At 45.6% G+C, this 16,111-nt stretch overlaps 1 protein-coding gene across 1 annotated transcript in view; it reads left to right on the top strand.

Moving 5' to 3' along the window:
• The window catches only part of LOC124015084 (regulatory-associated protein of mTOR-like), a 201,669-nt gene that overhangs the window by 21,317 nt on the left and 164,241 nt on the right, over positions 1-16,111 (top strand). Inside the window, 1 exon segment of the mRNA XM_046330023.1 lies at positions 9,841-9,923. Coding sequence (XP_046185979.1) covers positions 9,841-9,923 — 83 coding nt within the window.

Here is a 16,111-nt window from a genome sequence, read left to right as displayed (position 1 = left end):
GCATTTCTTAGTCCCTATAAATGCTTGGTTACAGTTTCTTCTGATAAGTCTCAAGTATAAACATTTCCAAGCAAACAAAACGGGGAGAAGGGAGAATCTGTCGACATGCTGAGATAAAAGAACATACTCTTTGCCAGAATTCGGCCAGCCTCCACAAGACCACACAGTGCATTCAGAAAGTATTCAGACCCCTTGACTTTTTCCACATTTTGTTACATTGCAGCTTTATTCTAAAAGGTATTAAATAAGATGTTTTCCTCATCAATCTACACACAATACCCCATAATGACGATGCGAAAACAGGTTTTTAGAAATGTTTGCTAATTTATAAAAATAAAAAAAAACTTATTTACAAATGTTTTCAGACCCTTTTGCTATTAGACTTTAAATTGAGCTCAAGTGCATCCTGTTTCCATATATCAGCCTTGATGTTTCTACAACTTGATTGGAGTCCACCTGTGGTAAATTGTTGGGGCATGATTTGGAGAGGCACACACCTGTCTACCTATAGTCCCACAGTTGACAGTGCGTGCAAAAGCAAAAACCAAGCCATGCGGGTGAAGGAATTGTCCGTAGAGCCCCGAGACAGGATTGTGTCGCGGAGCATTGACGGTCCCCAAGAACACAGTGGCTTCCATCTTAAATCTAAGTCGTTTAGAATCACAATGAGTCTTCCTAGAGCTGGGCGCCTGGCCAAACTGAGCAAATGGGGGAGAAGGGCCTTTGTCAGGGAGGTGACCAAGAACCCGGTGGTCATTCTGACAGAGCTCCAAAGTTCCTCTGTGGAGATGGTTGTCCTTCTGGATTGTTCTCCCATCTCTGCAGCACTCCAGCAATCAGGCCTTTATGGTAGGGTGGCCAGATGGAAGCCACTCCACAGTAAAGGCACATGACAGCCCGCTTGGAGTTTGCCAAAAGGCACCTAAAAACTCTCAGACCATGAGAGACAAGATTCTCTGGCCTGAATGCCAAGCATCACGTCTGGAGGAAACCTGGCACCATCCCTACGGTGAAGCATGGTGGTGGCAGCATCATGCTGTGGGGATGTTTTTCAGGGAAAGGGATCAGGATCGAGGGAAAGATGAACGGAGCGATTCTTGACAAACCTCCTCCAGAGAACTCAGGACCTCAGACTGGGGCGAAGGTTCACCTTCCAACAGGAAAATTACCCTAAGCACACAGCCAAGACAACACAGGAGTGGCTTTGAGACACTTTGAGTGGCCCAAGCCAGAGCTCGAACCTCTCTGGAGAGACCTGAAAATACCTGTGCAGCAACGCTCCCCATCCAACCTGACAGAGCTTGAGAGGATCTGCAGAGAAGAATGGGAGAACCTCTCCAAATACAGGTGTGCCAAGCTTGTAGTGTCATACCCAAGAAGACACGAGGCTGTACTCATTGCCAAAGGTGCTTCAACAAAGGACTGAGTAAAGGGTCTGAATACCTATGTAAATGTCATATTTCATTTTTTTTGTATATATACACTGCTCAAAAAATAAAGGGAACACTTAAACAACACGATGTATCTCCAAGTCAATCACACTTCTGTGAAATCTAACTGTCCACTTAGTAAGCAACACTGATTGACAATAAATGTCACATGCTGTTGTGCAAATGGAATAGACAACAGGTGGAAATTATAGGCATTTAGCAAGACACCCCCAATAAAGGAGTGGTTCTGCAGGTGGCAACCACAGACCACTTCTCAGTTCCTATGCTTCCTGGCTGATGTTTTGGTCACTTTTGAATGCTGGCGGTGCTTTCACTCTAGTGGTAGCATGAGACGGAGTCTACAACCCACACAAGTGGCTCAGGTCGTGCAGCTCATCCAGGATGGGACATCAATGCGAGCTGTGGCAAAAAGGTTTGCTGTGTCTGTCAGCGTAGTGTCCAGAGCATGGAGTCGCTACCAGGAGACAGGCCAGTACATCAGGAGACGTGGAGGAGGCCGTAGAAGGGCAACAAACCAGCAGCAGGATCGCTACCTCCGCCTTTGTGCAAGGAGGAGCAGGAGGAGCACTGCCAGAGCCCTACAAAATGACCTCCAGTAGGCCACAAATGTGCATGTGTCTGCTCAAACGGTCAGAAACAGACTCCATGAGGGTGGTATGAGGGCCCGACGTCCACAGGTGAGGGTTGTGCTTACAAGCCCAACACCGCGCAGGACGTTTGGCATTTGCCAGAGAACACCAAGATTGGCAAATTTGCCACTGGCGCAATGTGCTCTTCACAAATGAAAGCAGGTTCACACTGAGCACATGTGACAGTCTGGAGACGCCGTGGAGAACGTTCTGCTACCTGCAACATCCTCCAGCATGACCGGTTTGGCGGTGGGTCAGTCATGGTGTGGGGTGGCATTTCTTTGGGGGGCCGCACAGCCCTCCATGTGATTGCCAGAGGTAGCCTGACTGCCATTAGGTACCGAGATGAGATCCTCAGACCCCTTGTGAGACCATATGCTGGTGCGGTTGGCCCTGGGTTCCTCCTAATGCAAGACAATGCTAGACCTCATGTGGCTGGAGTGTGTCAGCAGTTCCTGCAAGAGGAAGGCATTGATGCTATGGACTGGCCCGCCCGTTCCCCAGACCTGAATCAAATTGAGCACATCTGGGACATCATGTCTCCCTCCATCCACCAACGCCACGCTGCACCACAGACTGTCCAGGAGTTGGAGGATGCTTTAGTCCAGGTCTGGGAGGAGACCATCCGCCACCTCATCAGGAGCATGCCCAGGCGTTGTAGGGAGGTCATACAGGCACGTGGAGGCCACACACACTACTGAGCCTCATTTTGACTTGTTTTAAGGACATTACATCAAAGTTGGATCAGCCTGTAGTGTGGTTTCCCACTTTAATTTTGAGTGTCACTCCAAATCCAGACCTCCATGGGTTGATAAATTTGATTTTCCATTAATCATTTTTGTGATTTTTTGTCAGCACATTCAACTAGGTAAAGAAAAAAGTATTTAAGAATATTTCATTAATTCAGATCTAGGATGTGTTATTTTAGTGTTCCCTTTATTTTTTTGAGCAGTGTATATTTACAAAAATATCTACCATCCTGTTTTTGCTTTGTCATTATGCGGTATTGTGTATAGATTGGTTAAGGGGAAAACACTATTTAATCCATTAGAATAAGACTAACGTAACAATGTGGAAATATTCAAGGGGTCTGAATACATGTAAAACACAAAAGGGGACATATTTTCAGATCTCCAGCAAAGGAATAACATTTCTGAGTGCATGTAATTCAGTTTCACTGGCATATAGTACATTCTATGAATGGTCTCAAACTGTAGTCATGTACGTCTGAGATGATGAATGCCCAGTCATGTTCATATCATCAATAGCTTCTACCAGGTCATGTGTTGTGTCATTGGAAAATGCCTCCAACCCTTGATACATTTTGGACAACTTTGGAGGGTTGTCAGACTGCCTTATAATAGCATCTGGCTTGTCCAGTGCTGCATAGAGAGAATAAAGGGTTGTATCTGTAGAAATTCACCTAGCCTGCTTCAGACTGGTCTTCCCTGGCTGCCTGCTGAGATCCCTGTCACCATCTGATCCTCCTAGAAAATGAGGGATGACAAAGAATTACCTTGGTGTACATTTATCTATTCTTAGATAATATAATGGTTCAATAGTTGAAGTTGACCATTATTCCCGGACTGTTGCTTTAATCTTAAATGCTGTCTTGTAGCTACTGAAGGTCTACCCTTCAATTCAAGATGGAACTTTGTATCATTCACTGATATTGTTAATATACTGCAAAATCGTCTTGTCTGACCATTTTGGGACCCCTGTCACCATCTGATCCTGCTAAGACATGTCGAGCATAGTGTTGTGTACTGACTGCACGAGAGGGCTGCATTCCCGCGGGTCGCGACAAAGATCATTGCAGCGCGGTTGGCATTTTTCACGGTCAGACAGACGACTTTGGGATGCGAATGTTGTACCTTTCTTGTCCCACCGATCATTTGGAAACGTTCCTCTTTCTGCTTTGTATGCGGTAGCCTACCTATTGTATTAACAGCACATATATTTTTCGCGTTATTCACACACGCTTCAACTTCAGTAGCCTACCTCTCCTAATTTGGGCGTGAGAGCTCAACTGCGCCTCGTACGTGTGGCCTCATTGATGTTGAGTAGGCTGCCTACATGCGCAGAGAATCACGTGGCGGTTAAATTGAACATGAAATTAAATATGATTAGACACTAGTTTACTACAGTATCTGAATACATATTGATATTGGAAAGAAGTGGAAGGCGCTCAACCAATGTGAGAAAGTGCAATCAACACATTTAATCATCATACTATGGCGAGCGAGCGTTGCGCCGTTTCGTTTTCGGTAAGTATTGACCTGTTTTTGTCTCTGCCTGCAAATCGTCCTAGAAGGTAGGCCATATATCCTATAGGCCTACGCAAAACGTAGCAGGTGTCGCTGTCATCATGTTTGCTGCTTCCAGTTCAGTAGCCATACCTGTGAGATCAGGTGCCCGTGTGGTCTCGATTCAATAGTAGGCTATAGCTTATGCATGGGATGAGAAGCACGGGGCAGTCCTTTCCAAAGAAATGTACTTCCTAAATAAGTATGATTATGATGCTTAGACTATTGATCATCCATATTTCTCTGTCTGTCAATCTTCCCACTAGGCTATAAAAATAGCTCAAGAGAAAGTGCAAGTCTGTCCAACTCTGCTCACTTCAACTACATCTATCATATTGGTTGATAGAGCCCAGTAACACACTATAATGGGCATGTGAGAGTCTCTGGACATGTAACCGATTTCCTACGTAATTGTTGTGTATTTGATATTGCCTAAAGGGCATAAAACTGCGGGGACCATGACTGGCAAGTGATCTGCGTCACATACGGCGGGACTAGGTTGGGTTTGGGACCAGTTCTTGTGGTAGCGGGTGGGAGTCGGACAGAAAGCCAGCATGGTGCGGGTGGGAGGGAGATGAAGAATAGGTCCCTGGCAGACCTCTACTGCGCACAATGACGTCAGTAACGTTAGCGCTGTTAATAACTGTCAGTGTGAAAAGTAGGGAATTAGCTAGGGAAACTGATCAATACAGTTACATTGCCATACTGTCTAATAAAACTCACATAGCACTGAAAAGGCGTCAGAATAGGAATCTTAAATAGTTTTGTTGGTGGTTTCATCGTTTGATTCAGGTCAAGTGTGATTGAGGCAAAAAACAATAGCTAATGTTAGCTAACTTTTTGCCAGCTCTCTCTCTCTAACGGTACATCAACCGGTGAAAGCTAGCAAAGTTCATTTAATTCTGAAAAGAGGCAAAACAAAGACATAACATTTCCATACAAACAACAGCTGTTAGTAATAATAGCCACATCATATTGCTATCTATCTGACAGTTAACTAGAGGCTAGAGCTGACCTGACTGGTAGCTACTAGCTAGCATAGTTTATTAATTTACCTCAGTCAAGAGGGGATGAAACATTACCTAACATTACAATACTAGCTCAGTTATGTTTTTTCATGAAGTTAAACAGCAGTTACCTTGCCAGCAAGCTACATCAGTCAACTAAAGAGTAGCCAATTTTTGCTCTGCTTGCTTTTACAACTTTGAAAGAGCGCAACACATACACACTGATCTATCCTCAGCTCTCCTGTGCTGGTCCAGCCAGCCTTCCAGAAGCTTTGCCTTCACACAGCCTTCACACAGCCTGTCAACCTGCTCTCTGGCATCTGTGTGGTCCTAAATCCAGCCAGCTGAACACTCTAAATAGCCTATCCGACCGCTCGGAGGCGACCTTCTGTCCTAAAGCACACCTTTGCCGCTTTTTGTGTCACATTGCAATGATAAAACTGGGGTGGGCAAAAATGCAATTTCAGAATGTGGGGGGACATGACCCCTTGTCCTAAGTAAAAGTTGCGCCCCAGAAAGACTCACACACAGGCAATAGGCTATACATCTGTCTTCAGTTTCACGCCAAATAGGCCTACAAGGAAACTCAACATATTCACGACGATGTTGGGGAGGGGTCAGTGCTCTGTGTAATGCCTTCCACAAAAAGTTTTTCTCAATAAAACAAAAAGGCACATAAGCCAGTTGGCATAATGCTCCTTGTGGCGAAAGTACATACATTGAATCCATTTGAAAATATATGGTCTTAAACAAACTAGATTTCCATCCAATTTGCGACAGATTTTAGAATATTTTTGTTTCCAAACCATAGATCGGTTTCCATCAAATGTACTTGTTGGTAAAAGGTTGCACGTGATGACGTAGTGCACATTAAAATATATTTTGTGGTTAAATTCCCATGTACTGTACTGAATAATAGTTACAAGTTAAATGGGGTTCTAATGCATTTTCAACTCTACTGCTGGTTTTGTCACAAATATTTGCGTAATGTAGTGAATTTCCCCACTGGTATTGGCACATGCGCTCTAACCACCAGCTCACAGATACAGTGCTGGTATAGCCTAGTGTCTAAACCTACATTACCAGGTTATTATGGACAAAAGAGCAAGAATTTTTATTTGTTTAACTGCAGGATCGATCAACATGTCACCATAATACCCTGGATATTTATTAGAAAGGAGCATCAAGCTCAACACCTTGCACTTTCACCACTCTGTGAAGTTCATCAATACCTATTTCATCTGTAGCCTAGTGGGAGGACCACACGTCATTGTTCGACCAAAGTTTACTTTGATATGATGATTAGTATATCAATATTTGCACATAAAAGCGTTTCCACCACCATTTCTCGCATAATTAATTTTATAGACACACAGATCCCACCTTGTCTATTTGTTTTTTGTCGACATCAAGCCTGTCGTGAATTTTTTTTTTATCCGGCGTGTACTTTACTCGCATAAAAAGGTTTGACAGAAACCTGTTTATTGAAAATAATGATTCCGTGAAAGGAAAAGTGACCTTTTCACAGAACCATACAAAGTAAAAACGATTGTTTTACATTGTGGGAAATATAACAAATTAGTGAAGGAAATTCAGAAATGTATGAAAAATGCAACAACTAAAAACAAATTGGGATCAAGTTTGAAGAGTATAAAACAATCAGAAAAGAGAGCTCCATTTTAAAACCACTTAGAATGTATTTGTTGCCACGCTACGATCATGCACTCCTCCTGACACATCTTTAAAGCTTTTGTTGTTCTAAAACATGAAATATCTTCATACCGTTAAAAAATTAGGAAAATATTGTTATCTGATATGACCATATTGCCCAGCCCTACATCCACGTTTTGTAACAGTATACTAGACAACTGAGAAGAAACCAGCCAGACAAAATGATAGTAATAATTCAACTTTACACCCCCACAGATGGTTTGACAAAAAGAAACCACATGAAATTCAAGACTGTTTGATGGTAGAGTTTATGAAAGACTTCTGACAGTCTGCTCCTGTTTCACTGTAGACTTTGACTGAGCACAATGCAAACTGTCAATCATCAGATCATGGTTTATTTAAAGAACTGTCTAGAATAACCTTAAATGCACAATCATTAGCTATCATTCTACCTCTCTGACCCACCCTCACCTCATCCCCTCCCTCCTTCCTACATTTTACTCTCTGAAGAGAAATGAATGCATCATACCACTTTAGGGTCATCATCTTACATTTACTCACTGCAGTTGCGTTATACTGTACAATATACATTTCCTTGACTTGCTGGCTACTGAAAATACATAATCTATCAATAAATATGCTTTGTCCCCAAAACATTGTCATTGTCTCTGAATATGCATATTGTCAATATATCCGGTAATTTCTAAATCAATAATGTAATTCTCTGCATTGTGTGCAGAATTTGATATTTCAGAATCTATAATATGCGCTATGCTTTATACAATTTGATTTCTTCTTGGCAATATTTCAGTCCGAAGTGCTGGGGAGATTTCTCCATGTTATGTAGTTTAATTTGATAAGCGAAACAGCCCTACTAAACAAGTGGCGAGGAATTGTGATACTGGTTCTCTATTGGGTTAACTGTCTAAACTGAATCTCTTGCTTCATTGTGATGGAAATTTTGGGATTTATCTGATCTCTGTGTTGTGGCATATCAAATGGGCTGGAGGACTCTTAATCCAAATCATGGAATACTGCAGCTCACGATTGTAGCATCGACAGTACCAGTCAAAAGGTTGGACACCTACTCATTTAAATGTTTATTTTTATTTTTTACTATTTTCTACATTGTCGAATATTAGCGAAGACATCAAAACTATGAAATAACACATGGAATCATGTAGTAATCAAAAAAGTGTTAAACAATTGAAAATAGATTTTATATTTGACATTCTTCAAAGTAACCACCCTTTGCCTTGCCAGCTTTGCACACGCTTGGCATTCTCTCAACCAGCTTTCATAAGGTTGTCACCTTGAATGCATTTACATTAACAGATGTGCCTTGTTAATTTGTGGAATTTCTTTCATCAAGGCGTTTGAGCCAATCAGTTGTGTTGTGACAAGGTAGGGGTGGTTTACAGAAGATAGCCCTATTTGGTAAAAAAGTCTATATTATGGCAAGAACAGCTCAAATGAGCAAAGAGAAACGACAGCCCATCATTACTTTAAGACATGAAGGTCAGTCAATCTGGAACATTTCAAGAACTTTGAAAGTTTCTTCAAGTGCAGTCGCAAAAACCAATAAGCGCTATGATGAAACTGGCTCTCATGAGGACCGCCACAGTAAAGGAAGACCCAGAGTTACCTCTGCTGCAGAGGATACGTTCATTAGAGTTACCAGACTCAGAAGTTGCAGACCAAATAAATGCTTCACAGAGTTCAAGTAACAGATATATCAACTGTTCAGAGGAGACTGCGTGAATCAGGCCTTCATGGTCGAATTGCTGCAAAGAATCCACTACTAAAGATCACCAAGCAGAAGATGTGACTTGTTTGTGCCAGGAAACACGACCAACGGACATTAGACCGGTGGAAATCTGTCCTTTGGTCTGAGCCAAAATTGGAGAGTTTGATTCCAACCGCTGTGTCTTTGTGAGACAGAGTAGGTGAATGGATGATCTCTGCATGTGTGGTTCCCACTGTGAAGCATGGAGGTGGTGTGATTGTGTGGGGGTGCTTTGCTGGTGACAATGATTTATTTAGAATTCAAGGCACACTTAACCAGCATGGCTGCCACAGCATTCTGTAGCAATACGCTATCTCATCTGGTTTGCGCTTAGTGGGACTATCATTTGTTTTTCAACAGGACAATGACCCAACACACCTCCAGACTGTGTAAGGACTATTTGACCAAGAAGGGGAGTGATGCATCAGATGACCTGGCCTCCACAATCCCCCGACCTCAACCCAATTGAGATGGTTTGGGATGAGTTGGACCGCAGAGTGAAGTAAAAGCAGCCAACACGTGCTCAGCATATGTGGGAACTCCTTCAAGACTGTTGGAAAAGCGTTCCATGTGACTACCTAACAAAGGTGGTTCAGAGAATGCCAAGAGTGTGCAAAGCTGTCATCAAAAAATATTATGATTTAACACTTTTGGTTACATGATTCCATAAGTGTACAATGTAGAAAATAGTAAAAAAATTAAGAAAACCCTTGAATAAGTAGGTGTCCTAACTTTTGACTGTACCTGTACATCAATCTACACACAATACCCAATACCCAATAATACACACTGTATACAGATCTGTTACTTCAGATGTGCAATACTTTTACCTTTCCATCTTGTAAAAGCAATGCTTCTAGATGAATATATGTGCAAGTATTATGAGTAATGTGGTCATTTTTGTGCATTTCACAACCGTGTTGCTGTGCTGGTTGTACCCAAGTCTAATGTTGTCCTTATGATAATGAGTGTCTGTTTCCTCTCTTCCAGACCCTCTGTCCATGAGTCCACAGAAAGCCCTGGAGACCATCGGGGCCAACCTGCAGAAGCAGTATGAGAACTGGCAACCCAGGGTGAGTTCACATGGCCCCCATGTTCTCCCTCCTCCTCTTACTCTACCTCAGTGACCCACCACCCACACATACCAGTCTGTACCTGTACGTACTGTATTGTGGATCACTGTCTCGCTAGTCTTTAGACAGGGTCCTATGGGGCTTGGAGATGTGTGTCCTACATGTGCACTTAAGCAGGTGGAAGGAAGGTAAGGGGGGTGGAAGGTAGGGGGGGGAGTGATGGAATGAAGGTTAAGGGGGGGTGATGGAATGAAGGTTAGGGGGGGGAGTGATGGAATGAAGGTTAAGGGGGGGTGATGGAATGAAGGTTAAGGGGGGGGTGATGGAATGAAGGTTAAGGGGGGTGATGGAAGGAAGGTAAGGGGGGATGGAATGAAGGGGGGTGGGATGAAGGTAGGGGGGATGGGGGAGAGGTGGGAGGAAGGTAAGGGGGGTGAGGTGGGAGGTAGGAATGAAGGTTAGGGGGGGCGATGGTGGGAGGTAGGTGAGGGGGGGGACGAGGTGGGAGGTAGGTGAGGGGGGCGAGGTGGGAGGTAGGTGAGGGGGGCGAGGTGGGAGGTAGGTAAGGGGGGCGAGGTGGGAGGTAGGTGAGGGGGGCGAGGTGGGAGGTAGGTGAGGGGGGCGAGGTGGGAGGTAGGTGAGGGGGGCGAGGTGGGAGGTAGGCAAGGGGGGGAGGTAGGTGAGGGGGGCGAGGTGGGAGGTAGGTGAGGGGGGCGAGGTGGGGGTAGGAAGAGGTGGAAGTAAGGTAAGGCAAGGGGGGGGGAGAGGCGAGGTGGGAGGTAGGCAAGGGGGGGATGGAAGGAAGGTGGGGGTGGAGGGCGAGGTGGAAGGAAGGTAAGGGGGGTGGGGAGAGGCGGGTGGAAGAAAGGTAAGGGGAGGAGAGGCGGGTGGAAGAAAGGTAAGGGGTGGAGAGGCGGGTGGAAGAAAGGGGGGGGTGGAGAGGCGGGTGGAAGAAAGGGGGGGGGTGGAGAGGCGGGTGGAAGAAAGGTAAGGGGTGGAGAGGCGGGTGGAAGAAAGGTGGGAGGTGGAGAGGCGGGTGGAAGAAAGGTAAGGGGTGGAGAGTGGGGGTGAAGAAGGAAGGTAAGGGGTGGAGAGGCGGGTGGAAGAAAGGTAAGGGGTGGAGAGGCGGGTGGAAGAAAGGTAAGGGGTGGAGAGGCGGGTGGAAGAAAGGTAAGGGGTGGAGAGGCGGGTGGAAGAAAGGGGGAGGAGAGGCGGGTGGAAGAAAGGTAAGGGGGTGGAGAGGCGGGTGGAAGAAAGGAGGGGGAGGAGAGGCGGATGGAAGAAAGGAGGGGGAGGAGAGGCGGATGGAAGAAAGGAGGGGGGAGAGGTGGAAGGACAGATGGAAGGAGGTGGAAGGACGGAAGGAGGGAGAGAGAAGGAAGAATTGAATGGAAAGGAGATTTGAGCGTGGGAAGGACAGTAAGTAGAAAGGAGAAGGCGAGCGTGAAGAGAGGGAGAGAGTGAAACACACCAGCTGAGTGTGGGCTGAGTGAGCCAGAGGTCAGTACCAGATGGTGGGAGAGAGGAGGAGGGAAGGAGTGGAGGAGTGTGAAATCATTCAGTCTCTTTCAGCCTCAGGACGTAGGCCTACTGCTCGGCCAGAGACCACTTCTGGACCACAGACCTCTCTGTATAATGCTGTAACTAATAATACTAGCACTGAGCTGAACTTACTGTCACACTCTGAATCTGGGTTCATGTGAAAACCACCCATGAAAATGAAACTGGACCTAAAATAACCTTCTTGTATTTTAGAATACTGTATCTTGTGTATTTAGATGTATCATTTACATGGAGCCGTTGTAACTCATTTTCTTAACTTTCAATTTTTAATTATGACCTGAACCACAATATGAGTACCACCCCGTTGCATGAAATCAACTCTGTCTTCCTCGCCTCCCGAGTGGCGTAGTGGCCTGAGGCACTGTATAAAAGTGCTTGCTGTGCCACTAGAGATCCCGGTTCGAGTCCAGTCTCTGTCGCAGCCGGCCCATCACGCACTGATGACTCCTGTGGCGGGCCGGGCTCAGTGCTCGCTGACACGGTCGCCAGGTGTTGTACGTTTCCTCCGGCACATTGGTTCGCCTGGCTTCCGGGTCAAGCAGGCATTATGTCAAGAAGCAGTGTGGCTTGGCTGGGTTGTTTTTCGGAGGACGCATGGCTCTCAATGTTCGCCTCTCCCGAGTCCGTACGGGAGTTGCAGCGATGGGACAAGACTAACTACCAATTGGATACCAAGAAATTGGGGAGAAAAATGGGTATCATAAAAATACAAAAAATGAATACATCTCTCAACTTTGCCGTGTTCTGAAAATTAGAATGGCCACCTCGTTGGTACTTAATCAGTGATATCCGAGCCCTGTTCAACTCTTGACAACTGTGCCTATACTGCTCATGTTTGGAGGGACTTTCTCCATGGTTGGCAGCGCCAGCCTAACCTGTCATGTCTCTCTCTCTTGCTCGCTCGCTCTCTCTTATTTATGTATATATACAGTTGAAGTCGGAAGTTTACATACACTTAGGTTGGAGTCATTAAACTAGTTTTTCAACCACTCCATATATTTCTTGTTAACAAACTATAGTTTTGGCAAGTCGGTTAGGACATCTACTTTGTGCATGACACAAGTTTATTTTTCCAACAATTGTTTACAGACAGATTATTTCACTTGTAATTCACTGCATCACAATTCCAGTGGGTCAGAAGTTTACATACACTAAGTTGACTGTGCCTTTAAACAGCTTGGAAAATTCCAGAAAATGATGTAATGGCTTTAGAAGCTTCTGATAGGCTAATTGACCTAATTTGTGGATGTATTTCAAGGCCTACCTTCAAACTCAGTGCCTCTTTGCTTGACATCATGGGAAAATCAAAGAAATCAGCCAAGACCTCAGAAAAATAATTGTAGACCTCCACAAGTCTGATTAATGCTTGGGAGCAATTTCCAAACGTCTGAAGGTACCACTTTCATCTGTATAAACGATGGTACGCAAGTGTAAACACCACGGGACCACTCAGCCGTCATACCAGGATGGAGATGTGTTCTGTCTCCTAGAGATGAACGTACGTTGGTGTGAAAAGTGCAAATCAATCCCAGAACAGCAGCAAAGGACCTTGTGAAGATGCTGGAGGAAACGGGTACAAAAGTATCTATATCCACAGTAAAACAAGTCCTATATCGACATAACCTGATAAGCCGCTCAGCAAGTAAGAAGCCACAGCTCCAAAACCTCTTGTCTGATGAAACAAAATGGAACTGTTTGGCCATAATGACCATTGTTATGTTTGGAGGAAAAAGTGGGGGACTTGCAAGCTGAAGAATCCCATCCCAACTGTGAAGCACAGGGGTGGCAGCATCATGTTGTGGGGGTGCTTTGCTGCAGGAGGGACTGGTGCACTTAACAAAATAGATGGCATCATTAGTCAGGATGTTATGTGGATATATTGAAGCAACATCTCAAGACATCAGTCAGGAAGTTAAAGCTTGGTCGCAAATGGGTCTTCCAAATGGATAATGACCCCAAGCATACTTCCAATGTTGGGGCAAAATTGCTTAAGGACAACAAAGTCAAGGTATTGGAGTGGCCATCACAAAGCCCTGACCTCAATCCCATAGACAATTTGTGGGCAGAACTGAAAAAGCATGTGCGAGAAGGATCTTATTGTTGGAAGCTTGTGGAAGGCTACCCGAAACATTTGACCCAAGTTAAACAATTTAAAGCCAATGCTACCAAATACTAATTGAGTGAGTGTCAACTTCTGACCCACTGGAAATGTCACACACACACACACACACACACACACACACACACACACACACACACACACACACACACACACACACACACACACACACACACACACACACACACACACACACACACACACACACACACACACACACACACACACACACACACACACACACACACACACACACACACACACACACACACACACACACACACACACACACACACACACACACACACACACACACACACACACACACACACACACACACACACACACACACACACACACACACACACAGTGTTAGGGACTATAGTCTTTTTCCTGGCTAGGAGTACATAGCATCCCCAGCTATGGCACATTAGCCCACATATGTCCCCCTATAGTGTAAATTATTCACGTGGTCTATTTCTGGCTCTTGTTCCGTTGGGATGTAGCTAGTGCACTGTAACAGATTTAGCCATGTATGTTCCACCAGTGTATCTATCTATATAGCTATAAATTCATGGCTGTGTGTTAAACCCTTTCTTGGGTATTACATTAGCATAGCTTAGCGTTACATTGCTAATTTAGCTCAACATATGTTAAACTACAATACTACAATTGCTGTACTGGTGTACTTTAGGCCTATTTGGTCCCATTGGCTATCATGGCATATCCTCGAGCAGCGTGCTGCCAGTGGCTCATTATTGATAAAGAGTCTGAGTGAAAGTGACACCAGACTCCTGGCACGGCGGCGCTGCAGAGGGACAACGGGCTAATCTCATCATGATCCATCACCCCGCCAGCCCACGTGACCGACTGAATACACAGGCCCAAAATAGACACTCCCAGACACTGGGTAGCTTGGGCCAAAACCATTGGCAGTTCCTATACCTGTACATGTCCTACCTATTCCTTTCCTCTTCTATACTTTGCACAGAGAGAGACACACATACCAGTGGAGGCTGCTGAGGGGAGGATGGCTCATAATAGTGGCTTGAACGGAGCGAATGGAATGGCATCAAACTGTGTGTTTTGACGTGTTTAATACCATTTCCGCTCCTGCCATTTCCACGAGCCAGTCCTCCCCCAATTACGGTACCACCAACCTCTTGTGGCGCATACGTACAGACAAATATACACATGCTCACACGTGACACACAGCAACGACGATCTGTGGTGAACTGGGATTGAGACTTCCGTCGCATCTCGTCGAATCGTCTTCAAAGTTGAAACATCTCAAGTCCTCCTCGATATCTCGCCTCCACACTAAACCCGGTGTTGGGCCTCTGCTCTGCCTCTGAATGGGTTCGATGCTCTACCGGTCTCCTCTCCTCTAGAGCTCAGCCTCCCCTCGCTAACCCGCTCCCCGCTTCCTAATGGGCCCTCGTTAATATTTTATGCCTCCCAGGGTTTCTTCCTCACGGCTGTACACCGACCAACCACCGCTGGTGGCAGAGAAGGGAGAGATGCAACTACCCACACTCCCACAGCGATGTGCGCAGTAGGCGGTTGCTGCGGTAGCTTGCTCGATTTGTGCGCCACTCCTATGAGACCGATAATGACGTAGCCTACATGTATTGCCGTCAATATGTGACAGCTTGCATAACAACTGACGGGCATTGCTTAAGAGCTCTTGGCTTTGAGGGGTAAAACATGACCGATTTTTAGTCAGTGCACAGATTACAATTGCTCACTTGTGGGTTGCTCACAAGTCTTCTCTTGACTTACAGGCGTTGCCAGTTCTGTTCTACTGTGGATGTGGATTCAACTGAGAACTAGCACCACATTCAGTTTCGTGACTGTCTCCTCCTTTGTTGAGATTTCTCTCTTTGCTCTATTCTGTATCTTTCTGTCCCTGTCTGCCTTATTCCTACTCTTCCTGTCTGTGTTCCTTTCTTTATCCCCATGGCACTTTCTCACTCTTTCACCCTCTTTCGTAGCATGCATTCTTCCTCCCCCCCTTTTCCCCCTCTCTCTTTCTCACGGAACAGTTGGTTAGAATTGTTTATTTTGTGCCGCATGTCATCGTGGATTTTCTCCCCTCTCCTCTCCTCTCCTCTCCTCTCCTCTCTCCTCTCCTCTCCTCTCCCTCTCTCTCTCCTCTCCTCTCCTCTCCCTCTCCTCTCCTCTCCTCTCCTCTCCTCTCCTCTCCTCTCCCTCCTCTCCTCTCCTCTCCTCTCCTCTCCTCTCCTCTCTCTCCTCTCCTCTCCTCTCCCTCTCCTCTCCTCTCCTCTCCTCTCCTCTCCTCTCCTCTCCTCTCCTCTCCTCTCCTCTCCTCTCCTCTCTCCTCTCCTCTCCCTCTCCTCCCTCCTCCCTCCTCCTCCTCCCTCCTCCTCTCCTCCCTCCTCCTCCTCCTCTCCTCCCTCCTCCTCTCCTCCTCTCCTCCTCCTCCTCTCCTCTCCTCTCCTCTCCTCTCCTCTCCTCTCCTCTCCTCTCCACTGGTTGAGATGAA

The sequence above is a fragment of the Oncorhynchus gorbuscha genome, linkage group LG26 (assembly GCF_021184085.1).
Source record: "Oncorhynchus gorbuscha isolate QuinsamMale2020 ecotype Even-year linkage group LG26, OgorEven_v1.0, whole genome shotgun sequence".
NCBI classification, from domain to species: Eukaryota; Metazoa; Chordata; class Actinopteri; order Salmoniformes; family Salmonidae; genus Oncorhynchus; species Oncorhynchus gorbuscha.
The sequence above is the reverse complement of the archived record's forward strand: the minus strand, read 5'-3'. Positions and strand labels throughout refer to the sequence as shown.